The sequence below is a fragment of the Galleria mellonella genome, unplaced genomic scaffold, assembly GCF_026898425.1.
Source record: "Galleria mellonella isolate WM207_F2 unplaced genomic scaffold, CSIRO_AGI_GalMel_v1 utg200, whole genome shotgun sequence".
NCBI lineage: Eukaryota > Metazoa > Arthropoda > Insecta > Lepidoptera > Pyralidae > Galleria > Galleria mellonella.
Window position 1 is genome coordinate 2,161,011 of NW_026442034.1, and position 24,021 is coordinate 2,185,031.

General features: G+C 31.5%; 1 protein-coding gene across 1 annotated transcript in view; it reads left to right on the forward strand.

Moving 5' to 3' along the window:
* The window catches only part of LOC113516449 (transmembrane protein 205), a 50,486-nt gene extending 30,304 nt beyond the window's left edge, over positions 1 to 20,182 (forward strand). Inside the window, exons 2-5 of the mRNA XM_052894264.1 lie at positions 735 to 904; positions 6,938 to 7,101; positions 11,762 to 11,884; positions 16,521 to 20,182. Of these exons, the coding sequence (XP_052750224.1) occupies positions 735 to 904; positions 6,938 to 7,101; positions 11,762 to 11,884; positions 16,521 to 16,682 (619 nt within the window). The 3' untranslated portion in view covers positions 16,683 to 20,182. The remainder of the gene's footprint in view (positions 1 to 734; positions 905 to 6,937; positions 7,102 to 11,761; positions 11,885 to 16,520) is intronic.
* The last annotated feature ends 3,839 nt before the right edge of the window (positions 20,183 to 24,021 follow it).

A 24,021-nucleotide genomic window follows, 5' to 3' on the forward strand; every position in this document is an offset into this window, starting at 1 on the left:
TGCTAAATGTATTTAAACAATCTATTTCCAACTATGTTTCATGAATATTTTGTTAATTGATTGATTAAACAAAAATCAAAAATAAGTTATTGACTGAATGCGTATACATTTATTAGCAATACAGTATACTTTATTTGCATTATACGAGACAATTAATAAATATAACGTAACAAAATGTATGATTCAAACAATAAATTGTAATACCAACATTACTATAGATATATCTCTGTCATAAAATTAAACGATCAAGTCATGACACATTCATGTAGAGATACAGTGATATGTTTTTTTATGACTGCCGTCACGGCCGACACGATGTTACGTTAAAATGTCATTTTTTTCCTAATCACGAGACTGCCGCCTCTGCGAGGTCTAGTTATTATGATACAACAAATGATGAAAATACTATGAATCCAACATAACTGCCTCTTTTCTTGATGTTGGTACTTACTTATGATGGACATATTAAGAGAATGTTTTTATCGCTACATGCAATTACAAATGCAATTTCATTATTAATTTCCACAGTTTTTAGTTTTTTTTTTTTAATTTTTTTTTGTGTTATTAGTAAATATTTCTTATTATGTGTTAAAATTGACCGCATCACTCCATACTCTTATTTCTATGGCTCGTGTTCACTTTCTGAACATATGTATTTCATTTTCTATAGATATTTTATAGAAAATGAACTGATTACGAAACAATATAATTAATTATTATGTTTTCTTCCACAGTGTCGTCACAAAAACAACACAACCATTCCACGTAGCGTTGGCAATGTTCATGCTGCTGACCTGGCTGAGTAAACCAAGCCCTAACGCCAGTATACGGCTCTGGAGGGCTGTCTACGTGGGATCGGTAGCTACACATCTCGGTGCACAGATCTGGATGACTCTAGTCTCTGGTGAGTTGTATTACTTTATGACCAACTGTCAATTCTACTGACAAACATCTAGCTTGTATGAAATCTATGCAGTCGGATCTTGAATTTGAAAATTGTGCACTTGAATAGCTAGGTATTTACGAATTATGTGTATATATTTATTTATTTATTTAACACTTCACTGCATCAACATTACAAGATTTGTTGAACAATTTTCAATAAGTGTAGTGTAGTACAAAAGGCGGCTTTATTGCTAAGCAATCTCTTCCAGACAACCTTTGGGTAGATAGAATTAAAGAATAAATACGTAGGTGGCACTTTAAAAAAATAGATATATATTTAACAAATTAATATAATGTAACTCAATTTCAATTAAAAAGTAAGTACTCTGATTATACTTAGTAAGCACTTAAGCAATACGAAGAATATTCATTTCAACAGTCTTCACAAATATACTGGGAAAGCATTCCCAAAATACTAAGTGGCGAATACATTCATACAAAAACTGGACGTGCACATTACGTAATATGATTTTAATTGTGCGTCCGTCCGTTCATGCCAAGCAGTCGCCTGGGGCATGTGTATTTCTGGGAACTGGTACTGGTACTCGTTATGGACTTTTTTAATCATTCTTTTTATATTCTAATTTTAAAAACACAAATATATCGATTTCCGCTAAATCATTTAAATTCAATATTTTAACATAAAATGTAGCTATTTAATTGAATGGCAACCCCGCCCACGCTAACGGTATGTGCTGGGTAGGCACCAGTGAGGGATGATAGGTGAGAATAAAAAAGCAGGTCAGTTAGCCCGTCGTGATTAATACACATGGAATTCAACACGATGGTTACCAGAGGTGACCACGTGGAGATCGACCTAACAGGATATATTGCTACCAATATGACTGGTAGTCTGCATTACTAACAATCCCTCCCCCCCCCCCTTAAACAGCCATAAATGTATTACTATCTGTTGGAAATATATTGATATTAATTTTACATTGATGGATTACACAGCGTGCTTAAAAAATAACCCTATCGGCATATCACATAACCTTCAAGAAAAGAGCATATTCCTTATTAAAAGGCCGGCAGCACACCTGCAATGCCGTAGGTGTTGTGGGTGACCATGGGCGGCGGTAGTCACTTACCATCAGGTGAGCCGCACGCTCGTTTGCCCCCTGTGTTGTAAAAAAAAATCATTTGTTCCGGGTGTAAAGTGCTGTTGGCCAAATAAAGGATACAACATAAAACAAATAACAGATTAGATTACGTATAAAAACAGATAATTAAAATACACGTGCGTAATATAAATATGAATAAATAAACTAATAACAACACACACACACTGATACAACAATCAATCATGATCATGATGAATCCGCGTTGACAAAGTACCAATTTATTTATTTATTTACAAGAAACATAGTAAGTGTATAGATGTTACAACTAAGGAAGGGCGAGGGAGAGGCAGCAACATCTCGTTTTAAAACATCTCCAAAGCCTAACTGCGGCTGCCAATCAGCCTGCCAAGCGTGGCAACTACTGGCAATACCCCCTAAGAGGCAGGCTTACGTACAGCAGTGGACAGTTAAAGGCTGACATTTAGTACGTAGCTAATCAATAAATGGTATATTTATCTCTTAAAAGGAAAGTTTTACCAGTTAAACTATAGCTTGAAATTTGTATACCACGTGTTTTAGTCAATCGATATTTCTTTTAGAAATATATCGAAAAGATCCCAATTAGGGGATAAAGGATTGTGAGCCGGAAAACTAGTGACCCCATTGCTAGTAATATACCCTGTTTTTTCTTTTTTGATGGGTGAAAATGGTATGGTAGCCCCGCCTGCGCTAACGGGATACGCTGGCGGAGCACCAGTGAAGGGTGATACATAAGAATGAAAACAGGCCAGTTAGCCCATCATGATGAATTCATCAGGAATTAACCATGATAGTTCCTAGGGGGAACCTCGAGAAAGTCGACTTGGTTAGGTATATTGCTAGCAATGGAATTCTCAGTCTCCATTACTAACAATCCCTTTCCCCCAAATATACCCTGTTAGGACAACCTCCACGTAGTCCCTACTCATAGTTATCCCGAAAGCCTTACTTTCATCCCCACTTAACATCCCTCACTAGTCCTTCGCTTTTGTATACTGATGGCGCATGCGGAGTTACTACCCCATTATCATCCATTTAAAAGTACCCGAGATAGGAACACAGCCTCGTGTAATTCGCACATTGAATGTAACGTGACTAATAAAATTGTTATGACACCGGTACTACTAATGTGATTCGGTTCAGTTCGATTACGTACATTGATATGACCTTCCCGTGACGTTCGCCGTGCGAAACTACGATGACCTCACGGCACCGTGTTCATACTTTGTTTTATTGAATGCCGCTCGTCTTTTTTTTTTTTGTTTGATATTATATAAAACATATATTCTTTTTGTATTTATAATATTTTTTTTTTTGTATTTTTCTAATTGAACTGTCAAATCTTAAAATCATTAAACGAAATTTCTAACGTAAGTAGTATATTCATTTATTTTAACATTTATTATATAAGTAGGTATCATATGTATTTATAGTGTATGTATTTATGTAATATTTTATTATATATTTTAATATTTTATCTAACTGTATATTTGTTTATGTATTAATAGTTGTAGCACTTCAGCTGCCCGCTAACGAAATGCTTTCTTACTGTACTGGGTTGACTGGAAGAGATCTCTGTCAGAGATAAGTCCACCCTTGCTCACAACATTTATAAATATATTATTTTATATGTAACTTACAAGTGCAATAAAGAATATATGTATTCTAAAGGCAATTTTTACATTTATTATTATATTTTCGTATGATGATATCAGCCATTAATTCTGCACTGCTAAATATAGGTTTCCTCCTATTAAGAGATTTTGCCAGTAGTTGCCACGCTTGGCAAGTGGCTTGGCAGGCACAATGGTCCAAATGAGAGGCTTAACGTGGAAACTAGAGTCCAATTCACATTACATTTGCAAGGAGTCAATGGATGCAGGTGGCTCAGGACCGTTCCTTATGGCGGTTTATGGGAGAGACCTATGTTCAGCAGTGGACAGGTAATGGCTGAAATGATGATGAAATGATGAACCAGTAAAGATGATGTATATTTATATATATTTATATTTAATAGTCGTTTCTTGTTGAAATCTTAATTTAAACATACTAATTGTAAAATGAGTTTTTTACCCTATTTTTCTCTTGTCTACTCTGTAAGGAATACAACATGAAGATTAATTGATACAATTGTAGTAGTGGTACAAAAAAGGTATGAATTTAACATAAACATAACATTTCCATTGATTTGAATTGAATGGTAAACGTAACGTTTACCATTAGTATTATATACTGCAAATCATTACACGACCTCGATCTATCTAGAATGATAAATATTAATGCAATTGACGGCAATGATATTAACTGTAAAACATATTAACAGCTAGTCGACGTATAATAGAACGATTCTCAAAAGAAATAATGACTTAATGATGAAATACAGCGTCGTACCTAGATAGCTAGGTTAATCATGAATACTCGAATACTTCTAAAGAGAATTTCAAACCATCGTTTACTTATCTGCTTCTAATAATGAAGTCAATTTATGTAAACCATTTGTTTAATGATAATTTTAAAATTAATGCCAATTTACATGCATCCCACTACCAGTATGCAATATATTGGAAACTGAATTGACAGCGCGTAAATACAAGTTATTAAATATCGATATTCCTTGCATAGGAAATAGGATATAAATGTGTTTGAACGTGCAGAAGACCAGTAATAAAATTAGAAACTTATCTAGGACTAAGCTTACAAAATAAGCAGGCAATGGATAGGCATTTAATTTTTAATTAAATTTCTTCAATTACTGTTGTAATAATGATTAAATATATACATTTAATCATTTCTACATTTGAACTCAACGCGCCATCTAGCGGAAAGTCATCTTACACTATCACGATTGACTTTTTTATGCAACTTAGTATGGCAAACAAACTGACGGCCCACCTGATGGAAAGTGGTAACCGTCGCCTATAGACATGAGCAGTACTATGGACATAACAGAGTATACTGTTTCGCCCATTATAATACCCCCCATGCGTTTTTCCTGAGAACTCAGGTGTGATTCCTCTGTACCCTGTGAATTCACTGTCATATCCCACTCTTCAAACTGAAACACAGCCAGAATTATTTTATTGTAATTTACTTTTTATATAGTTACACTCTAATAATATATATACTGCTAGGAGCAATTTATGATTATATTATAATTCTGTCACTGTCTATCTTTATTTGGACGTCTGCTTGTCTGTCCGTATGTCAAATCGTCAAACGTCAAACTATTAAAGCTTCGTGAAAAGATTCACATAACAAAACGATGTGTAAATAAATACTGAACATAAAACGCTGTAGAGGAACAACTGTTTACAATAATTTGACTAATTTCGAATATTTTAATGAATAAATGAACGAGAAAATGAACTACATATCTATTTATCTATTTACATTAAACTCCTTACGGAGTAAACAGAGAGGACCAAGCATCCTATCATATCATATACATATAATAAAACCTTGCGTTTCTAAAACAGCGCTCTCTGTAAACCCAGATGTAATGTTTTATCTAATCAGTTCAATGTATTATTTTACGTACCATATTAACGAGTCGACTTCCTAGTATTTATCATAAGCCACCAACATACATTACTTCCTATACATTCAGTAAGGAATTCAATTAAATAACAACCCATATATGGATGAATCCTATTTTATAATCTGATATCTATATTTATTTATTTATTTTTAACTATAACATTTAAGTCGATTGGTACACATGTATGACTGTAACTCTTGTACTAAGAAAATGTCAGTTTTCTCATATTAGGTTTGCTGGAAGAAGAAAGCTCGCCTTTGGGCACTATTATGTTTGTTTTTCCATTACAATAACTTTTTGTGCACAATAAAGAATAAAAATTAATTTACATAAACATCTAATTAAATATAAAAATCCTATAATATTCGACACAATGTTATAGAATAAATTAAATTGAATTGAATAATTAAATCCCTATGCTGGGAAACATCTTTATTTATAAAAGAATCATTGCTAACATTATATAATAAAATAAAAATATAATATCATCATCATCATCATCTCAGCCGTCTACTGTCCACTGCTGAACATAGGTCTCTCCCATAAAGGGGCCTTACCAGTAGTTGCCACTCTTGGCAAACAGATTTGAACTGCAGTTAGGGTTTGGTAATAAGAGAGATGCTGTTGTCCATCCCTTAATCATTAAATTCCCTTTATCGCCTCTTACGACACCTACGGGAAAGAAAATGGGTAACCCATTTTATCCCGGAACCACAGGGCAATAACATAGTCCAATCTGGTCTAGTCTTACAGTCATCCTTAATAGGATTACATATCCTTGATCATAATAATTTAATAGACTGCAAAAATTATTTTAAATAAAAAAAATAAAAATGTATTATTATATATTACAAAACATATTTCTTTTAGATAAGTCTAAATATCCATACATAGACTAAATACTTGGAACTATAATAATCAAACCATAGACTAAATTATTACGCACAAACCTAAGAATAAGAATTTACTTAGAAGGAGTGATAAAATTGTCAATTCATAGCAGGCTAGTGTATAGAAAATGTTACACGGCCGTATAACCCTACCAAATTCAGATGCAACCTACTTGCATACTTTCTACATAAATTGTGTCGAGTATATATTATCTAGTAATGTAAAATTTGTTATTGTCAAATACTTGACATATCAAACATTTTCTATACACTAGCCTGCTACGAATTGAGAAAAATAGCAACTGAGGGTGTATCTTTCGTCCTCTTTTTACTAATTATATTTGCATAAAAAGAAAGGAGGCAACCATATGATTTGCAGTTTTTATTTTATCATTCCTCTTATGTAATTCCTTGTTCTTAGGTACAAACAAAACACTAACCCATCTCTTTCTTTCTTACAGGCATAGTGTTATACTTCTCACTCCCTCGGCACGACTTCGGGCGCGTGCAGACGGTACTCTTCCCTCTGTACTATACATTCAACGCGAGCATGAGCCTGATGGGCCTGTTCGCATACACCAGGACGCAGTACTTGACCAACTTCCAACATTTCTCCTGGATACAGGTCAGTATATACTTAATGTCCTTTATTTCCTGACTACATTTCACATTTCACCAGAGGGGGGGGTTTTATACCAAAGTCGTTTACTTGGGTACCTCTGTCCCATTCGTGTTTCTACCGTGAAACAGTTGTGTTTGCATTGGTGTGTTTCAGTTTGAATGTTGGGACATGGCAATGAAATTATAGGGTACGGAGGTATAACACCTTAGTTCTCAGGAATGGCAATGCACGAGGGGCCATAGTGTATCCAACGATATCCACGATGCTGTTCATGTCTATAGGTGAAGGTTACCACTTTCCATCAGCCTTTATGCCATTATATTGTGTCATAAAAAATTACCTTTATTTAGCTTCAATAGCATACGTAGACGAAAAAACAAAAAGTATCCCGAGCACTGTCCCTCGTTTGCATAGGTAGGTCCTAAAAGTATATTTGTAAAATATTTAAATTTAGAAACACATCAGTATTCCCTAATTACTTTTTAATGAAATGATTATACAACCTCATTAGTCATCAAAGGAAAAAAAACATTTTTTCTTTCAAATAGTTTTTTTTTTCGTTCGCTGCTTGGGCAAACGCATTGAAACGCCTAAACCAACAAAAATTATGCAATTACAAATTGTAGTTAGGTAGATACATAATTCGAAAATGCGATTGAGCTATAGACAGCAAAGGTCATGGTTAACGAGATATTAAAAAGATCATGTTGCACCGAGGTGCATTGCAGTTCGAGTCTACACGAGCGCACATGGCGCCGGCGTATTGCCTCGTTTGCAATATGGACGCTGGAACGGCAAAAACGTATTAAGCGCCACTTTAACAAATATTGAATTATATATTATCAATGAATTCACACTTTTTTTTCTCATTGAATATTATATTTAATCTGAGCAATTTCTGACTGAATTTAGCCAAGTCACAAAATGACCAACCACAGAAATTGCTTCGATTTATATTCCATTTTTTTTTATTGTTTTCTATTTTAAACATAAAACATGTCAAAAATACAGCGATATATTATCGTAAGGCAAAATGCCAAATGCCAAAACGTTAAATGGCGTTTAATACATTTTGCTTTTTCAGCATCGATATATTAACAGTTACACGTCACTCGTGTTATTGACCTTAATCGATGTGAGACAATCGATTAAATATAATTCCTACAATTAAAAATAATTGTACATTATTATTCAATTTAAGAGCAATTTGGAGCAACTTTTTGCATTGTATGTATTTAAATTATTTTATGGAGTTAACGAATATATGGAACAATTTTGTATAGCTTTTTTTTTTAATTTAACCTATTATGGTAACCCTATTCTTGCAGCACGGAAAAAAAAGTTGATCCGTTTTTAGGGAAACTTTTCTAGAGAAACTATCTATATCATCTAAGGTTCAGACAATAAAATTAGAAGGCTGATAAACGTTCTCCTTTTTCTAAAAAAAAAACCTACAGGAAAATCAACTGCCTAATCGATTATTTGCAGTTAAGCAACGATCAATTTATCGTTCCGCCAAACGCGTGCAAATTGCCGCCAATACCATTCGGATGCATAAAAAATATAGTTAATTTTTTTTTTCAAGGTTTTCTCTATTATTTTATTCATCTACCATAGACTAATAAACCCCTTTATATTTTCTTTTTTTTTTATTTCAAGGCATTAACATATCTATTAATATTTTAAAATTAAGCTATTATTGACATACTTGCCTAAAAGATTAATGATGGTTTCAGTGTAGATAATAATTCTCGATTTGCAAATTACTTGCCCATATAAAGATTTCGCTTTAACATTGTGCACTTATAATTATGAAACACTGATTCATGCATAAATAATAAAATTTTAATACATATGTACGTAGAGACTGCATATAAAATTTTATAAAAATGTTGCAAAGTTACCTATGGTTTTATTCTATATGAATCTCCAATTAAATAAAACAAATTACAATTTGTTAATATTCTCGAAAAGAAATAAGTAAATAACAATGTTAGATTGAAGATTCCATAATGACCAGAGCCAAGATAGTGACACTTGTCACAGATAAAATATATTGAAACAAAACCAATACGACCTTAATTGTTGTTTAAGTTTTATTATCTATATGTAGGTATCACGGATTAAGTCGTACTTTCAAATTTCAAGGCAATTCTCCCAATTACCTGTCCTTTAATCCCATTCAGCAGTTATAAGGAGATAAAGGTGACATATTAGCAAACATGAAAGCGGAACTTAATTTCATTTAGGAAGTATGAAGTATTTATTTAAGAAAATTGGAACTATAACTTTTGTCTTAGAAACTACAATTAATTATAACTTTTTTTATTTATTTATGCAATACTGATATATTAAATGGTTAATATAAATAAAAGAATAATTCATATACCTGATTTTTAGAAGATTTATTTGATTACAACTAGCGATCTGGCCTGGACTCGCATAGGTAGACAGAACTTTTAAATAAAAATATAATGTATGTTATTCCCTGATAATGAAGCTTTCTAAAGGTCAAAGAATTTTTAAAATGGATTCAGTAGTTTTGCGTTTTTCCATTACAAACAATCAATCAATAAATTTTTCTCTTTATAATATTAGTATTTTTTGATGTCCAAAACTTTCAGTTTCAAACCAATTGAATATTATGGAAAATAAATTAAAAGTAAATCACTATCTAGCGACTACATAAAATATAAAATACGTTCAGAAAACAATTTTTATTTAAGGATATAAAATTTATTTATAAAATATTTACTATTATTAAGATAGTCTATAAGTGCTTAGCGTCTTATTGGGTATTAATTAATTCTTATTTTAAATGTAACTATTTTACATAAATAAGACTGTATACCTATTTAAACGACATACATGTTTTGTTAATGTAACATAAATTATTTATTTATATGTAAAATATATAACAAATTATATATATAATATACACAATATCTATTGTAGTTAATTGATAAAATTCCATAACATAATGTCCCCTTAGTAACATAGATCGGAGACCATTTATATCAATAAAAACGTTTGGCTAGAATTAGGTAATCAATTAGGTAGGACGTATGCCCGATAAGGAACGGAGTAATGCTCCATCTATATACATCTCTATGTAGATACATACGCAATAATTATATCACCCTACATTTCGATGACAACATATTGGCAAATCAATTGCAACATTAGAAATTACCGCGAACAACACCTTCGATGTGGAATTCTTAACCTCTAGATCCTATAAAAATATTCTTTAAAAATCTAACCGTCAATTAAAAAAAAAGAATACTTTTATAATGAAAAAAAAATTGTTCCTTAGTTCCAAAGATCATTGAGATTACCCCCAATCATAGATTAGGAATAGTCACCTTACGTACAACAAAAACACAAAGATACATAACATACAAAGGAACTAATTTTACCTCTTTCACAGATAAAGAATAACAAATAATGAATAATACATAGATTAAATCTAATACTTTAAAAATAAACAGATTAAGCGAACATTCATTTTGATTAGACTCATGACATTTAATTGCGACTAATCTTTATAGAGAATATAATTAAATTATAAAATCACATGTTAAGATTTTTTTTGTGATTTCATTTTTGTGATTGTATGATAACACCTGATTACATGTAAACTTTAAAAACGTTCAAACATTGGAAAAGTAACCATTTGCAGAAGTAAAAACCAAAGAACAAGGAATTACGTAGAAGGAATGATAAAATAAAAACAGTAAATTACATAGTTTCCCTCTTTCTTCTTATGCAAATATAATTAGTAAAAAAAGGATGAAATATATGCAATCAGTTGCTATTTTTCTTAACTCATAGTGGTAAAAATATACCCGTATTGTCTATGACAATTCTTTATAATAGGCATTGCACTTTGTCCTATTTGATTTCAGCGATCGACTTATTTCATACAAATGTCTTACCTTATGCAAGATATTGATAAAATAGTAACAAAAACATCGGTTAAATTCCATTTTATGACCTAATACCTAAGTAAATTTATCTGTGATAAATGTGCCATATTTTTTTATACTTATGATGCGCCCATATAAACACTATAATGGCATATATAGTATTCGTCCATTACGACAAACTGACTTTTTTTTTTTATTAATATTATATCTACATTACCTTATTAACTAATCAACCCGTCCACTGCTGAAGTAGATTTCCCTTAAATTTCATCACAAAGAATTGTTCCAATCTACCTGTGTCCATTTATCCACGAGAGATGAAGTAACCACTAGTATGGTTACTTCGTGAGGTCGTTTTTAGATATATAACTATTCACATAATACGACTAGATAGATACCATAATTTATTTGCCTCACTTACACCATACTAACAACAATAGACTTGCACAAAAGTAGAAATATATATATATATATATATATATATATATATATATATATATATATATATATATATATATATATATATATATATATATATATATATATATATATATATATATATGTATGTATGTATGTATATATATATAGAGAGAGAGAGAGAGAAAGAGAGAGAGAGCAAAACGCTGATTTTCTGTTGTGGCCAAGAGCCAGCCAGATTGTAATTGACAATATTATTATATAACTAGATGTATTACTTTAAACTTATTTACAATGTTCCATTCCTTTAATTGCAGGTAGCACTCCTGCTCGCGACACTCAGTATAGAAGCATTCATTAGGCTACGACTGGTGAGGCCGATGATAGTCGCCAAGCACATCAAAACACAGATGGAGGAAGCAGCCGGTGGCGGCCAGGAAGTAAGTAAATACAACTTAAACACCACATCAGCCCTAAGAATAAGGAATTATTTAGAAGGAATGATAAAATAAAGACTGTAAATCATATGGTTGCCTCTTTTCTTCTTATGCAAACATAATTAGTAAAAAGAGGACAAAAGATACACCATCAGTTGTCATTTTTGTCAACTAACAGCAGGCTAGTGTATAGAAAATGTTTGATATGTCAATTATTTGTCAATGACCAATTTTAGATTACTAGATTATATGTTCGACACAGTTTATGTAGAAAGTGTGCAAGCAGGGTGTATCCTAATTTGGTAGGGTTATATCACCGTATAACATTTTCTATACACTAGCCTGCTATGAATTGACAATTTTATCACTCCTTCTATGTCATTCCTTGTTCTTAGTGTCAGCGTCCCATAGAGTAGACAGAGAATATAAAACAAGTAATATTATAGATATTGCAAATTGCACGTTACTTGCAGCTTTAGATAGATAACTCTATATAGCACTAGAGAGTTATGTATCTAAGATTTTAGCATAGTTAAAGCTAAATGCTAAACATTAATTAGTCATTTTTCATTCTAATGGAACGTAGTATTCTAAGGAAAAAGAAAACTATCACGAAGTAAAATATCAATCTATCAAATGTTGGCATTGTGTAGGCAGAGTATTCAACGTATTTTAACTTCTGAAGTCACCTCGACCTTGTGACTCGATCATCTCGTAAGACACGTCTTACGTATTTTTTTTTATCTTAGTAACATTTATCGGTAGTTTAGTATTATATTCGAGACGATAATCTACCAACAACACAAAAAAATCTCTAAAATAACAAAATTAAAAAGTCAACGTTCTCTTATATCTTTCTTACCATACCATATCAGCTGTTGGAGGATTTTGGCAATAGTTGCCTTACTTGGCAGTCGCCTGCCAAGTTGGCAACCGCAGTTAGGCTTTGGAGATGTTTTAAAAGGAATACTGCTGCCCATCCCTCGACCATTAAATTCCTTTAGTCGCCTTATAGTTTTCTTAATATATAATAATGATAATTCCAATACAGTTTCGCTAATTGCCTGTATTATATGAGACATCCAACAATAAAGTCTGCAGTAGAAAACAAAATACTTAGATTTTAATAAAAACATTTTATATTATTTTATATATTTTTATATCTATCACGCCTGTCTCCCATTAGGGTAGGCAGAAACTATGGAACGCCAAATGCTTCGATTCAAACAAACCTCTTTCGCTTCTTCCACATTCATCAATCTTTTCATACACGCTCGCCGGTTACGGGTACTTTTAATTTGGCCCTTCTTCAGCACGTCGCCTATTTGGTCGACATACGTCCATCTAGGGTGGCCTTTACCGACATCTCCATTCATTCTTGCTCGATAAATCTCTTTCGTAATTCTTCTTTCATCCATCCTCTCCAAATGACCAAACCAACGCAATATTCCTTTTTCGATTTTTGTCACTACATCGTCTTTCAGTCCACACTTCTCTCTAATCACACTGTTTCTTACTCTATCTCTATCTTTTAATGTAATAATTTATAAATTAATAAAATTATTGTCGTTTATGTTTATTTTTCGTAATTAATGAGTATTACTTTAATTGTTTAGATAAACTTGATAACTCTCAATATTTAAGTGCAGCCAACGAGGTTAAAGATAACTGCAATGTTACAATGGCCTCTAGACATTGGGTAGACAGTATGTTCTAGTTATTTGAAGTGGATAGGACGATGTTTGTATAAGATTGACTCGACTAACACTCTAGTGCAGTGATTAATTAATATAATATCATTAGTGAAGTAAAAATACTGGGTACTATGACTTTAAATTAGGGTTGCCAGATGCCAATTTTGATTTTGTACCCAAACGTTATTTTTTCTCCAAATCAGTACGATTTCCGTAATTTGCCATGTGCAAAAAAGTGAAACGAGAAAAAAGTAATTCCTTCAGTTTCTATTTTTTGCCGTTTTAGTTAATGAATGTAATAACTAATCATCGTCATCATATCAGCCTTTAACTGTCCAATGCTGAACATAAGGCTCTCACTTGGTTCTGTTTTGCCAGTAGTTGCCACGCTTGACAGGCGGATTGGCTACCGCAGTTAGGCTTTGGAGATGCTTTAAGAAGGACGCTGCTCCCATCGCTTATCCCTCCCATAGTCGCCTGGTACGACACCCCCGGAGAAGGAATGGGTGGCCTATTCTATGCCGAGACCACACAGCAAAAAATATATGTTAATAGTTTATAAATAGCTATATATTTGTCATAGAATAAAAAGTGTAACCTTCAACGCATGCGTGTGTAGACATGCTAATTAAATACACACACATTTACGTCACATCTGTCTTTTATTGGGCCAGAGAGAAAGCAATTCGACACTAAGTACTCCATAGATAAGATATATATTACAAAAATAATGTTAAATAAATATCCCTAATGAGGTAGTCCTATAGTATTATGGTGTAATTCGAGATATTGACGTGTCGTATGTGTGTTGTGTCGGTCTATGCTTATAAACAAACATATATATTCTTATTCTAACATTAAAATTTTTTGGTATTCATCAATTACGAAATACCACATTTCAAAGAGCATGCTTCCTACATATCGCTGTACACACTGTACTTTTTGTGATTTTACAGGACAGCTATTTTTTTTTTTACATTTAATATCGTGTTTTTCACCAAATTCATCTAAAATGACAAAGACACTATTGCTGTCTGGCGGCAAATAATCCGTATTTATTTCGAGGCTTTGCTTCGACCAGAAAATGGAATGTTTTTATAGTTCTTTAGCATATTTAACTAATGTTGCGTTTTTTTTTTTGTATGATGTGCCCTTGTCTTATCGAAAATGCGATATATACAGTACTAGGTGTAAAGGTAGATACAATACTAAGATAAAAGACGTGTCATACGAATGCACAATTTCTGCAATGTTATGTATTTTGTAACAAAACCTTCTACTCTCCATTAGACAATGCTAATAATAATGATGCAATTATTCTATTATTCTTGGCCTTCGTTGAGCATATAATAGATAATATGTTTATGAAATATTTTTTTAAGTTCGCAAAGCAATGAAACCATAATAGTCGAAATAGATTTAATATCAAATTAATTTACAGTCACTTAACTATAATATTGTCCCTTGTCTCTTTTTTTCTGATACAGGAAAACATATCCAGTCCACTATTTTTTAATTCAATCCACAATTTTTAAGGTTTCAAAAATAACCATAATAATAAACTATATATTAAATGCTGACATAATTTTTTTGCAATTAATTACTTTTCTAAAATTATTGATTAATTTTATAAAGAATTCGTAACTGAAACAATAAATTGAACATTAATTGTGAATGATTAATAATGCCTGCCTTAATGGTCGACCTAAAAACACAAGATAATAATTTACGTATCTCATTATTATTATCTTTAGGAAATGAGGAAATAATAAAAAAATAATCTTTAAGTATAATATAGAAGTGAAATAAATGCCACTTATTCACTATCAAATAATCAATGACATAATCTACGAAACCATAAGTGCCTAATTAGATACGTACTTGAAATTTGTAAGATAATTCCTTTATCATGTAGTAATTGACACATCGATGTCGGCATTCTCAAAAATAAAAAAATAAGCTTGCTATTGTTTTTTTTTTTTTAATACAGCGCAATGAAAACGTAACCAAGTTTCTTTGAAATTGGCACAGAAACACTCTCTAAGTGAAATTAGTAACAAATCCACGCATTCAATTAATCAAACGATTTTTAATCGTTATTATTATTGTATTTTGTTGTATTATAGTCAGTTTTATAATTATTCAAAAAACTATTTATTTTATCTGTGGGGTCTCTCTTGAAATAAATTCCAATAAATCGATATTAAAATTGAGACGTTTCGCACACTTGCAACACTAGCGACATAATGGTTCCATATTGTTCCGATAGATGGATATTTGTGTAAATTATCAATGCAAATCGATTCGAATTTCACCCTAATCCCTAATTGTGATTTCATACAGCTTAGAAGTTCATTTGTTCACATCTTCATTAATTTCTCTTGAAATAAACTAAACTACAATTACTTATGGGTAATCAAATATATTTATCGACTATTATATTGTGACGAACTGAAAAATATAACACTCTATATGTCAACATTTCAGCTAGCATATTAATTACATCTAAATATGTCAGGGGGCGACATCGTATATAAATAGGATTTTAGGATTTTTTTTATATACAATACAGTGAACCCTCTATATAAGCAACTCATTTGAACCAATTTCAATAAAAAAAAGTTTCTTATTGGGAAAAGTTGCTTATAGGGGAAAAAGGAGTATAAAAATACTTACCGTTTGGAAAATATTTTTACTTATTTCTTTTACTAACTAAGCTGAGTAGAATAAATAAAATATAAAAAAATGTTGCTTATAGAGAGGTTACTTATATAGAGTGTTCACTGTAATTAAAAACTTAAAAAAAAAACTGTTAAAAAAACTTAAAAAAAAAATTTTTACTTGTATCACTTCTCATTAAAATTTACTAAATTTATTATTTTATAAAATGCTGCAATAAAATGTACATAAATAAATAAAATAATTCAATTTTTTTTTTGTTTCAGGTTGGCCAACTGATTCTCGGCGAACTGGCGCACTGTCCACGCTACATCCGTGTTCTGAAGGCGTTCCGGATGTACCACTCCAGCATCGCTATGGGCACCATGATCACTTTTGGCTGCTCACTCTACTCAATAATGATCATAGTCGATTCTATATGTAATTGATCCTAATATTAAAACCCACTTGTCTTTGTCACAAGTGTACGTTTTGAAGCTCAGGTTCTATATTATTGAAGTATTCACAAATACTTCCTACAGACATATCAATACTATGTCTATTTTGATATTTAAGAGTAACTACTTGAAATGTTAGGTTAATGCATTTTACAATGTGGGCTTTTTTAATCGACCCTCCCCATTTGTAAAAAACCGTTTCAAGTTTCAATGGAAAAACTAAAGATCGGTTTGTTTTTTCGTGACTTTTAGTCCATGGACACACAACGTACTGCGCTGCCCATAGCGCTCATTGTACCGACTGTCTTACCATAGTCCGAAATGTTTTTATTAAAATTTTCATCGATACCATCAGAAAAAGACTTGAACATCATAAGATATACAATCTCTCTATTTGTTCAATGGAGATTTTCCCCTACAATATTATCCGCTCATTTGTTCCTACGTGACGTGTAGAGCGAATTGACAGATACATACATTATGGAGTTTATATTGGGGTCGTTTCTGAGGCGCTATTTCTCAAAACCTATCGGACAGATTAATTTGATAGTTTCGGAAAATTATAATTTTATAGACCATCCTAAGCTAAATTTACAAAAACTTTCATTTAATTCTATTATAAATTTAGTTCATATTGGTTACTTATAAGAAAGATTTCGTTGTGTTATCAAATTGATATTTTAAATTTAAAGACTGGTTTAGAGAAATCGCGTCTCAGAATCGACCCTATTGTAGATATTTAAATAAATTATAAGTAGATAGTGATTTTTTGTCATTTTTGTACTACAAGATTTCATATAATCGTAACCTTATGTCACAAACATAATTTTGTAAGTTATAAATTAAATATTATATTTCAATACATATATACATATTAAATCTTTTATACATATGTTAGATTAATATGTACTCGAATATGTATCGATTACTTCAATCATGTCATGACATAACTCTGATTTATAGAAACACAATTAAATTTATTTGTCTTTGTGTAGGTAAATGATTGAATATTTATTTTTATAAAATGCAATAATATTAACTGCATTTACAGCTAATATTTAAGGTGTAGATTCACAGCATTTTTTATGCCTAATTCAATTGAACAAATTGATGAAGTCAGATCATTGGAGAAAATAAGTTATCACATGTCCTAAGTTCTTCCATGACAAATCTCCGCAAAACTAATGGAATTTTAATTAATACTAAATATTAATAAAAATTAAGAATGGAATAATTAAGAAATTACTTTTTTTTAATTCTTTTAACGACACGTATCTTAAATAGTTCATAGACAATAATTCAAATTAGGAACCATTAATATAATTTTTAAATATTGCCGCCAATAATGGCATATTTTTTTTTTACTTTTTTTCTGTGTTCAGATAGAAAACATGACTTCATTAATTTTAAGTTTAATTCTCAAGATGTGAAATCTGCTAATTTGGATCGATCATTATGTTATTTGAAACTTAGTCATTTCGAGTGATAAATCTAATATTGTATCAATTGAATTTTGATTAGGAATGCCTGCGCGGGACGCAGGTCGCGCATATTAAATTAAATGTATTAATATAAATTCCAAATTATAAATATTAGTATTATAGATAGTATACACAACGTGTGAAATTATAAACAGTGTAATGGAAGGGGTATAAACATTCGGAATTCTGTGTTAGTAGGTACTTAGGTTATGCACCTAGAAGATTTTTAATTGGTAAACCCACACACTACCTCATGTCCGTTGTGTGGGTTCGGTGCCCTCGCAATACAAATATTTGCATTCATGAGTATCTGTATTTGTCTGAACTTCAAATAACATGGATGGAAATAAAATAACAATGTCGTGAACTTCATATTTACGACTCTTTATGTTTCGCGACAGCATAGCTTATATAATTAATTTCATAGAAAAAAAATATTTATTTATCGTTGAATTCGAAACTGTTGTACCCTATCCATTGCACATTGTATAAATAAGTGCCTATATCTATAGATATTAATATGTACTAAATTCGTATAACGGAATTATAGTTGCGTTTAATAAACGTTTTTATTTTAGTTTTAAGAAAAATGTGTAAAGGCATTTATTTACTATGCCGAAATTATATGCAATTTAGACTTTTTTTACTAAATAAATACATGGATTAAACATTAAATAGATCTAAACTGAAATCATTCGCATGTAAATATTACATGCACTTGATTGTAATATTTATATATAACATGCGAATGCATGTACATAAGCAATTTTAATATTTAACTGAACTAGGTGTCAATTTGCTGAGACCCATATCACTGGTTAGTTAATTAGAATTATTTTATTTAATTCCGCTATCATATTTTATATTCCGCTAAACTAGTCTGGGCGCCAAACGCGATCTATCAATTAACCTGAAGATGCCTTATAACGAATGTTACAAGGCATCTTCACATGTTGCGTCACTTGTGTTGAAAGGTAACACAAGTGACGCAATAACGGTCAGAACTTGATGAATGATATGAATGATCGTGAAACTTCTATTAATAATAATAGTAGTCAATCCTTAATTATTAGCAGTCGTACGCATACTAATTATAGTGGAATTAAACAAAATGATTCTAATGAATTAACCAATAAGCAATTTCTTTCGACCGTAAGATTAGTCTCGTCTTAATGGCATAGACAATCAAAGCCAATATTCATAAGCTGCTTGATTACGAGATATCCGTGTTGTATGCTCTATAATTTCCTGTATACTGCCATAAAATAGTGCTAAGTGTAGTGATAAATAATTAATATAAAATAAGACTCATGCCCGACAATGGACAATAATATAAGGCTCCCGACCGCAGGAAATTATGAGGCAAGAGCATCTATGGAATTATACTAACAGTCACAATCACAACGCATTTCGTAGAAATCACAATATTTAAATACTTGCAGCTTTTCTCTCGAATCTGCAAACCACGGAAACTGCCAGTATCAATCGCGTTCGGTTGGTGATTGTTTTTTTTTTTTTATATCAAGCTACGGCTAATCTAGTCAACGTCATCGTTGTAGATTCTACGCTGTATTGATTACATATTTATAATAATAATAGTGATATAGCGAAGCAGTCAAGCAGTTTATGCTTTCGAATTTCAATGGAAGAGTGTTATAACAATAATGATGCCTAAAAATATGATCGATTTCTTAACGATGACATTAGTCAATCGTTCGGTTAATTTTTTTTTTTTATAATTTTCTGGTTGCCACTGTCGATCTTAAAAATTGAACAATTTTGGTGGGCAACATTATAATAAAATATAGTGAAATTAATGCATTGTAGATATAATACTTACTCTAGGTAGCTGTTTTATTTATGTAACTAATAAACTATTTATATTTAATGTTTAATATTTTTACATTATCAGGAAATGATCTGAATGATATCATAGAAATATTTCATTATTTATTTGAGAGATTGTTGCTGAGAAGTGAAATTATGGAAAATACACATAAATAATTTTAACCGCGTTATTTATTTCACAATACCTTTTGTCTATCTAACATTTTATGGTTTTTATATTAGATTGATCTTCATACGTAATTTATCAGCTTTTTTATGTGAGAGGGCGACAAACAAGCATGCGATTCACCTGATGGTTAGTGAACAGAATTGGAGAGACTATGTCTAAAGGATAAGTAATCACCACAGCCCATGGACAATAACCACATTGAAAATCAATTATTCCATGATCGTATCGTTTAAACCGAGATAGAGCTATCATAAGCAAGGCGTTTAGCAATAGTGTAAGAGTCAGATAGAAATAGCCATGCGTATGATTTTATAGTCTCTAATTAGACAAATACATAATTCTCATAAAAATAATGATTATGCCATTACCTGAAGTTATCATACACTTACTTACACCAAAAGTTATCAGTAGACACATATTATTGTAGAAAGGAATTGCTAATAATAAGAACTAGCAATCCCATTATATCAGCCGTTAACTGCCTACTGTTGAACATAGGCCTTTCTCATAAGGAGGATTCTTGGCAGGCGGGTTAGCAACTACAACTAGGCCTTGGTAATGTTAAGAGGGAGACTGCTATCTATCCTTCATTTATATAATTATCTGAGAAATATAGTAATAATAATTAAATTAGAAGAAAAAGTAGATAAGAACAGACCATAATAGTTAATTATTTGTAACTTTATTGAGCACAAAGAAAGCTATAGCACAAGCTGACACAATACTAAAAGTCTCTTCAATCTAACTGTGTCCCTTAGACTATGGGAATAGGCTTTAGTATCGAAAAGACATTATGAGTTACATAATTTTTATATAAACAACAATGTTATCTTTCCATTCTTGTTCCTAAGTTTTCCCAAACTTTTATTTATTTCAAAAGTTTTGGTGTTCGCGCCAAAGTGCAACTCAAGTCATCCAATTGTCATTTATACAGATGGTTTACATACACATCTACTACCCTTGTTTTTAGGGTTCAGCTACTACAGCTGACGGAAATGAAAGTTGATTGGCTTATAAATTTAGAATGACAATATACGTAGACTGACATTTGAATGACATATTGATAACTCAAACGTCGTCAAAAAAAAGGCGGGAAACTCGAATAAGAACAAGCGGGTTTTTTAAATTTTTTTTATTAATTTATTAAAACTATCTCTATCAATTCTTATTATTGAATAAAATATTATATTTTCACTAAATTCAGCGACAGTAATATAATTAGCATTCATGGGGAAGCGCAGTTGTAGAAAAAGGAAAAAAAAAGATGACGATTCAGGTGATGTAGACCATGAACCTTGTAATGACAAAGATATATATTCGGAAGATACTTCTACTGACTCAGAATCTGAAATTGATAAGGCCGATAAGTATAAACCTTACTACGTCACAGATTATATTAGAAGATATCCCGAGGAATCCCCTGGGACAGAATTTGTTGTCTTTGTAGAATCCTCAGATAGTCAGAAAACCATTGGATCCAGAGACTTGCTCTCACTCTCCTCCTGTTTAAAACGATTTAATAAAGGGGTAACTTATCTTAGATCTATAAATAAATTCAAAATCGGAGTATACTTTCAAAAGCCAGACTTAGCCAATGCTTTTTTAAATAATAAAACTTTTTTAAATGACTACCATTTTAAGGCCAGTATTCCTGCTTCTTCAACAGAAGTTACAGGCGTTATTAGAAATGTACCTACAAATATATCTAATAAAAAAATATATACTATGATATCGAGTTCTAAGAAAATTATTGCTATTAAAAGAATTTTAAGAAAAAATACCTTGACTCATGGATATGTGTTACAGCCAACTCTAACCGTGACAATTACTTTTGCTGCATCTGTATTACCTGAATATCTGGATATTGGAGGTTGGCGCCACAATGTCACTCCATATATACCACCAGTTAAACAATGCTACCGGTGCTTGAGGTATGGACATTTAGCTAAATTCTGTAAGAATTCTGAGCGTTGCAGCATCTGCAAAGGTGAGCATAATTATAAAACTTGTACAACTGGAATGGAAAACGCTATTTGTGTACACTGCAATGGAAATCACACAAGTGTATCACCGCAATGCCCTGTTAAACAAAAGAAAATTGCTGAAAATAGATCTAAATTCAGACCTGCTTCTTTTGGAGATATACTTAGCACTGAAATATTTCCTAAACTGGGTAACAAACCTAAAAAAAATGTAGACCTAATTTCAATTCTAAATTCTGATAACAAGAGTTTATCACTTTTAATAGAAAGCATAATCAAACTTATTTCACTACATAACACAAAGAACACATCTATTAACACTAAAAGTGTTTTGAATGTGTTATATGATACTTTTGGTAATACACCTATTTCACAAAATTCAATCGAGACCAATTAACTATCATACAGTGGAACGCTCAGAGCCTACTGAGCAATCGACATATTTTTACACAATTTTTAAATGAACATCATATTCACATTGCTCTCATCTCAGAAACTTGGCTAAAACCACATTACAAATTAAAAATTAAAGATTATTGTATAGAACGAAATGATTGTGGTAATAACCACAATGGAGTAGCGATTATTATACATAATAGTATTAGATATAAAAAACTTCACTCTTTTTTCGACAATTCTTTGCAAACTATAGCTATTAGTATTGAAGTTAATAATTCTTGGTATTCAGTTGCCAGTATTTACTGTCCTACCAATAGTACACCTAGTTTTACTAAAGCCAAATTTAAGTTCTTTTTGGAGTCTCTTCCTAAACCCACTATCATATCTGGAGATTTAAATGCACATCATACTATGTGGGGTTGTACCTCCACTAATACAAGAGGTAAAGACATTCTTGATTGTTTAGATGAATGTAATTTGGTACTATTAAATGATAAGCAAGTTACTACTGTTGGCTCTCATATTTGGAGACCCAATGGCCTTGATTTAACTATGGTATCCCCATCCATATCATTAAAATGCGAGTGGTCGGTTCATGATGATCCGTTAGGAAGTTATCACCTGCCGACTTTTACTAAAATAAACACAAAGAACTCTTCATCAACTCCGTCAGGTGAACAACATGCTCCTATAGATGAAGTTAATAAACTTTTGTTAAATCGTATAAACCTACGTCTCGTTAATTGGGATCTTTATTCTGAAACTGTTAATCAATTACTTTTGGATTTCGAGTATGATGTCAATGAACCCTTAAACAATTACAATAGGTTCTGTAAAATTATTTTGACAGCTGTGGAACGTTCCGTTCCACGTAGGAACTTATCAAATAGCGGTGCAAATACTTCAAAGAGGCACAAACATATTGCAGTACCTTGGTGGAATAACAGGTGTGCGACAGCTGTCAATGATAGTAAAGCGGCTTACCTTAGGTTTAAACAAAATCCAACTCTCGATAATTACATAAATTTTAAAAGAGTTCAAGCTGTTAAAAAGTTAGTAATTAAGCAAGTAAGACAACAGGGGTGGCAGGAATTTTGTTCCAAATTTAATAGATTAACACCAATTTCCACTGTTTGGCAAAATATGAGAAAACTAAATTCAAAACATCGTCAAAATCATTTTAAAGATATATCATGGGTCAATGATTTTTTACGCAAATATACTCCTGATTTTGTACACTCACCTTTTGATGACAAACAGTTTAATTCTGTTAATTCATGCCCAAAATTTCTCACTGACCCATTCTCAATTGATGAAATATCCAGTGCAGTAAAATCTAGAAAAGATACAGCTAGTGGCCTTGATCGCTTAACATACAATATGTTTCGATTGCTGAATAAAATAAACCTTACTAAACTCTTACAAATTTTTAACGATTTATGGAAGGACTG